We start from the raw sequence: 12,596 nt of genomic DNA on the forward strand, positions 1-12,596 counted from the left end.
TTTATTCTGGAATAATATTCCTGTCCGTTTTTATTCATATTTATATATTTTTTAAAAAAAACATTGTTTTAGTTTGTTCAATGAATGTTTATCTTGTTTGGCCCGCGACCTAAAGTGTGCCTTGAGTTTTGGCCCCCTGTGCAAATGAGTTTGACACCCCTGGTTTAAAGTAAGAGAGCTGCAGTCATATCATATTTCGGTTTGTGACGACTTTGAAATGACGTTAGCGAGGAAAACACTCCTCGCAAGTGTTGCAGGAAGTGACGTATATAACTGTCTGGGTACAATGGCGCCTCTAGATTTGGATAAATATGCAGAGATTGCAAAGCAGTGTAAATACCTCCCAGAAAACGATCTGAAGGTAAATGTGACTTTCTTGACGTGTTTCTGCTGAATCCGTGTTGTGGGCTGATAATAACGGCGCACTCACTCCTGCTGTCTGTTGGAATAGCAGAATTAGCTATAGCTAGCTAGTGATGCTAGTCTGTTGATTTCAATCTCTCAGACAGTAAAATAATAATGTATCTTAGCTGTCATGGCACAGTTAAAGTTTAGTAACATCCTCTGAGATGGTATGGGAGCAGGAGCGACAGTGGCCTGAGGGATTGTTATTTTTCTGAAGGTACCACAATATCAGCAGTGAGCCGATGCTACTAGCTGTTATCATATGGGCTGACCGCTGGGTTTTTCTCACCGGTGTAAAGCTGTACTCAGTCTTGGTTGGTTTCAAACGATTTTAAGAGTAGTTGCAGTGACCAAGAGTACCGCTCCTTCCCATCCTTTCAAACTCAATTACACTCCCCCGTAGTAGCCAGTGACAGTTTCATGGCTGTTCTAGTTGGTGAAAGTCATTGTGAAACCGGGAGACTAGTCAAGCTGATCAGCGGTTTGTGAAAGGAAACAATAATTAATGTGCACTCAAAGTTATTGTCAAGATCTGAATTTAAAGGAGACAGTCTTTCAGTTACTGTAAGTGACTGGCTACAAATACGTTTTTGGTGACACGTCACGATCCAGCGTAGTGTCACGATACTTTACATGATGATACTTAAAAGGTTACGGGGACACAAATTATAAATATTTTATTAAATACACAATTATACTCTGGCAATACTGTGAACAATACGGCTTATCTCATGTCCCACCAACCGAAGATTTAGCTGCACGAATGTGCATCAGATTGGCTGAACTGAAAAACAGGAACAGGTCTCTCTTGTAAATGAGACAACACTGGAAGAATTTAGCTTGACAAGCTACCTTCTAATATAGAGCAAGCTAAAGGCTCAGTCGCACAAGTACAATCAGAACCCGGATACTTTCTTAATCCCTAAGGAAATTCTTTGGTTAAATTTGCTCCTCTACAGGGAGAGATTCAGCGAGTACAAGAATGATCTCCTGTGCTGTTTTTTTTATTTATTTTTTAGTCTTTCTTGTAATTTTATTTTAAGTGGTCTTGAGCAATAGTTGTCCAAGCTTTCTGAAGGTCTTTCAGAGTTTGTATTTTGACATTGGTTACTTTTTTGAACAAATTACACATTTGATTAGCACGTCTCATTAGATGTAAACATGTAATTGGCAACAACTTTATTTTTCAGTGTGAACAATTCTCAGCACATTGCTACACTTAGTGTTTCACTGTGGATTTTCCATCTATCAGTTATGACTGGCCTGGGTGGCTGTAGGTCAGGTGGTAGAGCAGGTCATCTACTGATCGGAAGGTTGGTGGTTCGATCCCTGGCTGCTCCTAATCTGCAAATATCCTTGGACAAGATATTAACCCCCAGTTTCATCCACCGGCGTATGATCGTGTGTAAATAGTAGCTAGAAAGCACTTAAAAGCAAGTGCTTGTGTGAATGTGGCATGTTGTATAGAGCACTTTGAGTCCTCCAGGAGAGAAGAAAAGCACTAAAAAGAATCAGACCATTTACAATTTACCTCCTTAGAGGCCAGATGTCAACATTATTAAAGCAGTGACTGAAACAGCAGCAAATATCCAAGGAAGAGCATTAGCATGCGCCAAAAAGCTTGGTGAACTATTCTTGAACACCACTTGGTTAACAGAGCTCAGGCAGAATGAAAGTACAGGGAGTGCAGAATTATTAGGCAAGTTGTATTTTTGAGGAATAATTTTATTATTGAACAACAACCATGTTCTCAATGAACCCAAAAAACTCATTAATATCAAAGCTGAATGTTTTTGGAAGTAGTTTTTAGTTTGTTTTTAGTTTGAGCTATTTTAGGGGGATATCTGTGTGTGCAGGTGACTATTACTGTGCATAATTATTAGGCAACTTAACAAAAAACAAATATATACCCATTTCAATGATTTATTTTTACCAGTGAAACCAATATAACATCTCCACATTCACAAATATACATTTCTGACATTCAAAAACAAAACAAAAACAAATCAGCGACCAATATAGCCACCTTTCTTTGCAAGGACACTCAAAAGCCTGCCATCCATGGATTCTGTCAGTGTTTTGATCTGTTCACCATCAACATTGCGTGCAGCAGCAACCACAGCCTCCCAGACACTGTTCAGAGAGGTGTACTGTTTTCCCTCCTTGTAAATCTCACATTTGATGATGGACCACAGGTTCTCAATGGGGTTCAGATCAGGTGAACAAGGAGGCCATGTCATTAGTTTTTCTTCTTTTATACCCTTTCTTGCCAGCCACGCTGTGGAGTACTTGGACGCGTGTGATGGAGCATTGTCCTGCATGAAAATCATGTTTTTCTTGAAGGATGCAGACTTCTTCCTGTACCACTGCTTGAAGAAGGTGTCTTCCAGAAACTGGCAGTAGGACTGGGAGTTGAGCTTGACTCCATCCTCAACCCGAAAAGGCCCCACAAGCTCATCTTTGATGATACCAGCCCAAACCAGTACTCCACCTCCACCTTGCTGGCGTCTGAGTCGGACTGGAGCTCTCTGCCCTTTACCAATCCAGCCACGGGCCCATCCATCTGGCCCATCAAGACTCACTCTCATTTCATCAGTCCATAAAACCTTAGAAAAATCAGTCTTGAGATATTTCTTGGCCCAGTCTTGACGTTTCAGCTTGTGTGTCTTGTTCAGTGGTGGTCGTCTTTCAGCCTTTCTTACCTTGGCCATGTCTCTGAGTATTGCACACCTTGTGCTTTTGGGCACTCCAGTGATGTTGCAGCTCTGAAATATGGCCAAACTGGTGGCAAGTGGCATCTTGGCAGCTGCACGCTTGACTTTTCTCAGTTCATGGGCAGTTATTTTGCGCCTTGGTTTTTCCACACGCTTCTTGCGACCCTGTTGACTATTTTGAATGAAACGCTTGATTGTTCGATGATCACGCTTCAGAAGCTTTGCAATTTTGAGACTGCTGCATCCCTCTGCAAGATATCTCACTATTTTTGACTTTTCTGACCTGTCAAGTCCTTCTTTTGACCCGTTTTGCCAAAGGAAAGTAAGTTGCCTAATAATTATGCACACCTGATATAGGGTGTTGATGTCATTAGACCACACCCCTTCTCATTACAGAGATGCACATCTCCTAATATGCTTAATTGGTAGTAGGCTTTCGAGCCTATACAGCTTGGAGTAAGACAACATGCATGAAGAGGATGATGTGGACAAAATACTCATTTGCCTAATAATTCTGCACTCCCTGTAGTTGAACTTCCCAGTCGCTTAGGAAATGCTTTAGATTCATACTTCTATTATTAAATTGGTCTTATTTACAAACAGTGAGTGGCTTATGTTTTCTGTCTTTTATGCTGTGATCTGTACAGAGGTTATGTGACTACGTGTGTGATCTTCTGCTGGAGGAGTCCAACGTGCAGCCCGTCTCCACTCCTGTAACAGTGTGTGGGGACATACATGGACAGGTAAAAATGGAGTCTCAAAACACCCTGATCACTGATGTTTCTAAGCAACATTTGTACACTGACTCTTAACATAGTTTTCACCTTTTTTAATGTTGGTCTGGGTTTTAAATAAATACCCGAGTGTCTCTGTCTGTGTTCTAGTTTTATGATCTTTGTGAACTCTTCCGAACTGGTGGCCAGGTTCCAGACACAAATTACATCTTCATGGTTTGTTTCTTTTATTAAGTTTGGAACACATTTTTAGAAGCAGCTTTCTTAATTGGTTCTGTTTAACAGGTATGTTGGCACAGTGTCTGTAATATACCTCCGTCATCTGTAGGGTGACTTCGTCGACCGAGGGTATTACAGCTTGGAGACGTTCACCTATCTGCTAGTGCTGAAGGCCAAATGGCCTGACCGCATCACTCTTCTACGTGGAAACCATGAGAGCAGGCAGATCACCCAAGTTTACGGCTTTTATGGTGAGTTTTGATTCACAGAGCTGATGAGGAGCAGCCCCTTTTTTTTTACTTTGGAAAACAACAAATGAAATAATTATAATATAGAACTAACAAATACATTGTGTTGAAATAGGACCAAAAAAATAAAACAAAAAACAAAATATTTTTTCAAAGCTGTTTTTCACAATATTTAGTTGATATGACATGCACAGTACTTTGAAAAAGCATTTTTCTCCCTTCCTGACATAATATTTTTGCATATTTGTCACACTAAAGTGTTTAAGATCAAGCTAATGTTTATATTAGACAAAGACAACCCAATTGTTAAACTGGTTTTATTTATTGACAATCCAAACGTACCTGTCCCTGTGTGAAAAAGTCATTGCTCTCTTATTATTATCCACCTTTATGGAAAGGTGAGTACAGTCACACCCAGGCCTGATTCCAGGCTGACGTCAGACTGGAAATGGTTACAAAGCAAACTAAGGCAAACCACGAGCACTATTATCCACAAATTGAGAAAACTTCAGTGGTGAACAGTGGCAGGCCTCCCAAAATTACTCCAAGAGCACATCAATGACCAGGAGGTCACAAAAGAACCCACAGCATCATCTACAGAACTGCAGGCCTCACTCGCCTCAGTTTAGCTCAGTGTGCATGATACAACAGTAATAAAATTCTGCAGTGAAAAGAGATTTTGCAGAAATGGCATCCAAGGCACAAACCATTGCTGACCAGAAAGAACACAACAGCTTGTCTCACATTTGCCCTGATCTTGGTGCTCCTCAGGACTTTTGGGTAAAATTCAGTTCAATTTTATTTATATAGCACCTTGAGGCAACCATTGTTGTGATTTGGTGCTGTATAAATACAGTGGCTTGAAAAGTATTGGGCCCCCTTGAACTTTCCCACATTTTGTCACATTACAGCCACAAACATGAATCAATTTTGTTGGAATTCCACGTGAAAGACAAACACAAAGTGGTGCACACGTGAGAAGTGGAACGAAAATCAGACATGATTCCAAACATTTTTTACAAATAAATAACTGCAAAGTGGGGTGTGTGTAATTATTCAGCCCCTGAGTCAATACTTTGTAGAACCACCTTTTGCTGCAGTTCCAGCTGCCAGTCTTTTAGGGTCTGTCTCTACCAGCTTTGCACATCTACAGACTGAAATCTTTGCTCATTCTTCTTTGTAAAACAGCTCCAGCTCAGTCAGATTAGATGGGCAGCGTTTGTGAACAGCAGTTTTCAGACCTTGCCACAGATTCTGGATTGGATTTAGATCTGGACTTTGACTGGGCCATTCTAACACATGGATATGTTTTGTTCTAAACCTTTTCCATTGTTGCCCAGGCTTTATGTTTAGGGTGGTTGTCCTGCTGGAAGGTGAACCTCCGCCCCAGTCTCAAGTCTTTTGCAGACTCCAAGAGGTTTTCTTCCAAGACTGCCCTGTATTTGGCTCCATCCATCTTCCCATCAACTCTGACCAGCTTCCCCGTCCCTGCTGAAGAGAAGCCCCCCCAGAGCATGATGCTGCCACCACCATATCTGACAGTGGGGATGGTGTGTTCAGAGTGATGTGCAGTGTTAGTTTTCCACCACACATAGTGTTTTGCATTTTGGCCAAAAAGTTCCATGTTGGTCTCATCTGACCAGAGCAGCTTCTTCCACATGTTTGCTGTGTCCCCACATGGCTTGTGGCAAACTGCAAACGGGACTTCTTATGGTTTTCTGTTAACAATGGCTTTCTTCTTGCCACTCTTCCATAAAGGCCAACTTTGTGCAGTGCACCACTAATAGTTGTCCTATGGACAGATTCCCCCACCTGAGCTGTAGATCTCTGCAGCTCGTCCAGAGTCACCATGGGCCTCTTGGCTGCATTTCTGATCTCTCCTTGTTCGGCCTGTGACTTTAGGTGGACGGCCTTGTCTTGGTAGGTTTACAGTTGTGCCGTACTCCTTCCATTTCTGAATGATGGCTTGAACAGTGCTCCGTGGATGTTCAAGGCTTGGGAAATCTTTTTGTAGCCTAAGCCTGCTTTAAATTTCTCAGTAACTTTATCCCTGACCTGTCTGCTGTGTTCTTTGGACTTCATGCTGTTGTTGCTCCCAATATTCTCTTAGACAACCTCTGAGGCCGTCACAGCAGCTGTATTTGTACTGACATTAGATTACACACAGGTGCTCTCTATTTAGTCATTAGCACTCATCAGGCAACGTCTATGGGCAGCTGACTGCACTCAGACCAAAGGGGGCTGAATAATTACACACACCCCACTTTGCAGTTACTTATTTGTAAAAAATGTTTGGAATCATGTGTGATTTCTGGAAGGTTTTCATCTTGTTGTTTAATCTGATGTAAAACTAACAGCATTTTATAATAGACAACATCACACCAACAGTCCAGTGTGATGGTCTTGGGCTGCTTTGCTGCTTCAGGGGCCGGACGACTTGCCGTACTTGAATGAACCTTGAATTCTGCTCTTCACCAAAATCTGAAAAAAACAAGAAAAAAAACCTGAAGGAGAATGTCTGCTATCACTTCGTGGCCTTAAGCTGTCTCATCACCGACAAGTCCACCTCTGAATGGCTCAGAAATAACAAATAAGGTTTCGGAGAGGCTTACTGAGACTTTACTGGAATCAGACTGAGGTGCTTCTGCGTAACCTTGGGTAGGATGTTCATTATGGCTTGATGAAAAAACAACTATGCAGAGAATGGTGGGCCAGAATTCCCAACTTTAAGGTCTCATTGCTAGTTATATCTCTCTGTCTCTCTCACACACACACACACACACACACACACACACACACACACACACACACACACACACACACACACACACACACACACACACACAGGGTTAGTTAGCTTTTTCTCTTAATAAATGAAATTGTTATTTAAAAACTCTTTGTCTAATATAAAAACATGTTTAAACAAAACGAAGTAAAAACAGTAGAAAAAGAAGCAGAAGAAGAATGAAATCAACAGATGACTTTGCTTCTGTACCACTCAGCTCTCTTTTATTCTTACAGATGAGTGCCAGACCAAGTATGGGAATGCTAATGCCTGGCGTTATTGCACCAAAGTCTTTGACATGTTAACAGTTGCAGCTGTGAGTATTACACTGTTAATGTAATTTGTACTGTTATTACATCTTTCCAGGTACATTACAGCTGCTTATGCTTTCAAAGTGATTGTATGTAGGGAATGACAGCTCTCCAGAAGTGAAGCCAAAAAGTCTGCATCAGCAGCTGTGCACACTAAAATGATGTGCACCAGCAGTTATCACAAGATACCAAAGGGAGAGGTTAGAGGTGCAGACCACGGCTGAAACAAGTCAGACAGTGAGACAAAAGAAGCAAAACTACATCAAATGGACCAGAGACAGACTGTCAAAATAAAACATGAAGCAACAAACCAGGGAAACGCCTAACAGAGAGATGAAGATACAGTGAAACGCTAGATTAAACTAAGACAGACAAGAGAGGCAATGCAAAACAAAACATGAAACCAGGGGTGAAAACTCAGAGCACTTGGTCAAAGACAAAGAAGCATGATAGCGTGAGGCCATCTCATCTTTTACAGCATCGACAGGAAGGGAAGGGGCTAGCAACCCAACTTTAGAAAAAGATCAAACAGCAAATGTTTGCGAATGTTCTGCTGAGAACGTTTTTCTTAGCCAACAGTGTCACCTTCCTGATGACGTGGTAGTTCATACTTTGCTGTCGTTAACCACCAAGGAGTCTTTTAAACTCTGAAAATCACCCATCCCTTAGTCACTGTGAGACCTAAGTAACCAGGTTTAGTATTTCACAACTTTTTAAAAAATGTCTTTATCTTTGATGTCCGTGTAAAGTGCAGCTACGCACAGCTCGCAGCACTCTGGTCGCTCTCTAAACACTCGATGGAAGTCGGCCTGTCACACACGGTTGCTCTCCATGTCACGGTGCACCATGTCAGAACTGCAACTCTTCAACTTGAGTAGTTGAAATGTTAAATTCTTGTGTTTGGGTGCTTCATGTGGCGCCTGTTTGCGCCACATGACGGCGAACACTGGCTCGCACGTTATTCTGTGCTCGTGTAAAGTCTCAGAAGTATGACCCTATAATGCATCTGTGATTCCAAACTGTTCTTCTTGGCTTGTTTTCTTTCAGCTGATGGACGAGCAAATCCTGTGTGTCCATGGAGGCCTCTCTCCAGACATAAAGACCCTGGACCAAATTCGAACCATTGAGCGGAACCAGGAAATCCCTCACAAAGGAGCTTTTTGTGATTTGGTGTGGTCAGACCCTGAAGATGTGGATACCTGGGCCATCAGCCCCAGAGGAGCTGGTTGGCTTTTTGGTGCCAAGGTCACAAATGAGGTTGGTTTGTTATACTTGATTACTTTTGATGATATTGATGTAATAAATGTCCTGCTACATGAAAATGTGTTTTTAGGTGTAAAATGATAGCTGTGAAAACATGCAGTCGATTACTATTGCCACAGCTGGAGTCAGATTCCCATCTGTATGAACTCATTACGATTTTATCCTCTTGCTACATTCAAACTGTAGCAGGCCCCAAGCTACGCTTTACCCATACTCCCTTCCCCTTACAGATGGCAGAGATCAAGCTGATCCACAGCAGTATGGTCAGCTGCTAACTTTATTCATAATGAGCTGTCACCCTTGGCCTCTTCAAAGCCACGGGACTCTGCTGACACAAACTGTGACCAGTCTGAGGTTAACTGGGATCCAGACTTGGTGTATCAGCAGGCCACCGTAGCTGGATGAACATGTACTCCTGTATTTGAAGTACTTAAAACTAACAGCGTGCCAGAGACGCGTTAAATTCAACTTTATGTAAATGATGTAGTGAACATGAGGAGAGCGATATCATGTGAACAGCTGAAGTGAAACACTGTTTACCTGTTTGTATAGGTGTAAAAACAGATTTTTTTTCTAAATAACATTTTTCAGTAACTCCTTCGACCTCTCTTACTATGACACAATTGCAGTGTTTGGAGAAATTCCCCTTGCAAAATCAACTTCTCACTTGAATTAGTTCATGGCAGCAGCACAGGATTACTGCAGCCTTGTTTTGGGATTGTAATCATTTTTTTCCTCCTTTTCTTCTCTCATTTCTTTCTTTAAAAAAACTGCAGTTCGTCCACATCAACAACCTGAAGCTGATCTGCAGGGCTCATCAACTCGTCCATGAGGGCTACAAGTTCATGTTCGATGAGAAGCTGGTAACTGTGTGGTCAGCTCCCAACTACTGCTACCGCTGTGGCAACATAGCCTCCATCATGGTCTTCAAAGACGCTAACACGAGAGAGCCCAAACTGTTCAGAGCAGTGCCCGACTCTGAAAGAGTCATCCCGCCCCGAACAACAACACCTTATTTCCTGTAAGCAGGTTAAAGCTCAAACACAGGCATTTGTGCAGTGCACAGTGCTGACGGGGACAGCTGCATCAGCACTTGAGAGCCCATATACATTTAATACATTTAGAGTATCTACAGTGCATTTTTGGTGCCAACTGTCAATTGCTACTCCCACTCTGTGCATTCAATACCATTATTCTGCAGCTTAAATCAGTACAGCAAAGGAGGCTTGCTGAGCAGTGTCACACTGCTGGTGTGTAACAGAAAAGAAGTAAGTTGGCTAACCCCTGTAAAATATTCATATTTATAAATCAACATAAGTTGTCACTGCTAAGCAAACTGTGCGCAGTGTCCTAAAGACTCTTCTATTGTAGTTTCTTATGTAAATACAGCTGCGTGTCAGAGGAGAACGCACTGCACAAACGGAAACGTTGTATCTGTCCAACCAAGTTTCAAAAGAGGTGTCCTCCTCATGTGATATCATAAATGAATAAATATGTAAACCAGAGAGTTGATGTATTAAATCAAATGTATTCTTTCCTATCTTGTTGGAAATATCAGTATTGTTAAATCCATGGTACCCAAACTTTCAGCAATCTTGTAATTATATTTTTTTCTGTGTGTTGCTTTAAATAAAGAAGTCCAAAAAATTCTGATTTAATGTTGCTGCTTGGAAGAAGAGCCAAGAATGACCTCTCAGTTCATCTGTACTCATGAGCTTAACATCTTTGGTATTAGTGCTATTTATGGTATATCCTGGATATTGTGAAACGCAAGTGTCATTTATTTAAGTAAAAGAAAAACCAAAACGCAGGCACTGTGTTACAATTCATTTTATACTGAGTGCATGAACACACAGGTGTTGTAAAAGTTACAGCATTTTGAGTTTCATGCTGTTACGGATTCAAATATTGGGGATGGATACAAGAGGAAAAACCACAATAACAACACTGGTCCGGCCGGGTTGAGTCAAACGATGATTTTAATGATCACACGCGTGGGAGATGGACACCGTACGCAGACAGCATCAGATCTCTAAATGGTGGAGCATTGATCAAACTCTTATAGCCTCTAGTAGCCCCACCTAATCATAAAAGCCTAAACATTCACATTCTTTCTCTCACACGGCGCCTAAGCTACGACCTTGGCTCCCTGTTTATCTGCTCCTGCTGAGATGGGGCAGAAAACTCCAGTATGTTCTGTTCTCTTCTAATCAGACAAATAAGGCGATGACTTTCTGCAAACACTATTTCTCATAACTCAGCAGTATAATGCATCATAAAACAATATCATTCATTCACAATAAACCAGCAGTCTAATGTAATGCAAATCAGTTTAACAAATGCAATAGTTATCACCTTCTTCCAATTCAGGAGAATAATGCAAACTAAAACTACATAATAATTCACCATCTTTAATTAAGGGTCTAACATGGCATAAAATAATATTATAATCTGACAATGCTTTTAAATGACCCCAACTCCATAAAAAATACACAGAAGACTGTTTTTATGCAAATTCATGTCTTACAATTAAACTCAAAAGGTTGAGCTGACGGATTTCTTCCTTTAGTAAAGCAGTTTCTTTATCATCTGGAAAAACTGAGACACACTGTTGAAACTGCTTTACACAGACAGGAGAGTTTCACAGGTCCGGCCCACTTAAGGTAAAGTGGACTGTATGTGGCCCATCATGTTAAATAACTTTGCCTGAGCTTCCAATATATTTAGCTGTATGAAAAGTTGCATTTAAAATCTGCCAGAAATGTTACTTAATTTATGCTTGTTACTTTTATGCAGTGCTAACGAAAGGGCTGCAGCCTTTGCTGTATTGACACAGAATGAAAAAATGATGGTTTTTCTGTGTAAACAGGGCTGTGGGATGTCATTATCTTCTTATTGCTGAGAATTGTAGCACATAAACAGTTTTGGAGATGCTCTGATGTGTGGTCATCTGCAATCAGAATTTGGCACTTTTCAGACTTGTTCAGATCCTTACACTTGGCCATTTTCCTGTTTCCAACACATCAAGTCTGAGGACAAACTGTTCAGTTGCTCCCTAATGTATCCCACCCTCTAACCGCCATGATGGAGAAATAATCAGTGCTATTCACTTAATGTGTCAGTGTTAACATTTTACAGAAATAAATGTAAAGGATTAAAGAATGAATAAATAATACTTCACAGTCGTCTGTGAAGGTTCTCAGTCATCCAGGTCATCGTAGTCTAAGGAGCTTGGAAAGAAAAGCGTCTGGACTTCTTTAAGTTGCTTGAAGACATTTCGCCTCTCATCCGAGAAGCTTCTTCAGTTCAAGGGTCAAATGGTGGAGAGTCCCAGATTTAAGCCCTGTGGGGTTAAACTTATGAACTTCACAGTTCATAACCAATCGGAATTTTAATGACTGCTAAAGTAATTGAATAACTGGTTTATTTATTTATTTTTGTCTATTTATTTAATGCATATACTCTGAACCCTAGACTTTCCGTACTAATACAGGGAAGCAAATCTCAGGGTATTCACTGGTATTCATTTTTCCAAGACTTGCAGTGGCTATCGCAATCTATACGCAATCTAATCGGCGGTTATGACAGTAATTTTGTATACAATACTTTTATATACGGTTTCTAAATGTTCCTGCTGGTTTTACATATCGTATATATATATATATATATATATATATATATATAAATAAAAAAACAAACAAAACAAAACAAAACAAAACAAAAAAAAAAAATATATATATATATATATATTTTTTTTTTTTATTGTTTTATTTTTTTATTGAGCGTCTGTCTCAAAGCCACCGGGAATCCCCCGCTTCTGATTGTAATTGTGATTGCTCTTGGTGCCTACAGGGAGCGCTACATTTCCCCACCTCTAACTCCCTCTATCCAATGAGCAGAGGGCTAATCGTGACGTC

The 12,596-nt window shown here is 40.8% G+C and overlaps 1 protein-coding gene across 1 annotated transcript; it reads left to right on the top strand.

The window, feature by feature from the left end:
* Positions 1-237: 237 nt before the first annotated feature.
* LOC146375559 (serine/threonine-protein phosphatase 6 catalytic subunit) lies at positions 238-10,489 on the top strand. The gene is made up of 7 exons (XM_084946467.1): positions 238-361; positions 3,767-3,862; positions 4,004-4,069; positions 4,182-4,323; positions 7,342-7,421; positions 8,464-8,673; positions 9,456-10,489. The coding sequence occupies exons 1-7, from the start codon at positions 287-289 to the stop codon at positions 9,702-9,704; spliced, it is 918 nt and encodes a 305-aa protein (XP_084802593.1). The 5' UTR covers positions 238-286; the 3' UTR covers positions 9,705-10,489.
* The last annotated feature ends 2,107 nt before the right edge of the window (positions 10,490-12,596 follow it).

Source organism: Perissodus microlepis, chromosome 12 (assembly GCF_051167445.1).
Source record: "Perissodus microlepis isolate ML-2025 ecotype Zambia chromosome 12, ASM5116744v1, whole genome shotgun sequence".
In the NCBI taxonomy this organism is placed as follows: Eukaryota; Metazoa; Chordata; class Actinopteri; order Cichliformes; family Cichlidae; genus Perissodus; species Perissodus microlepis.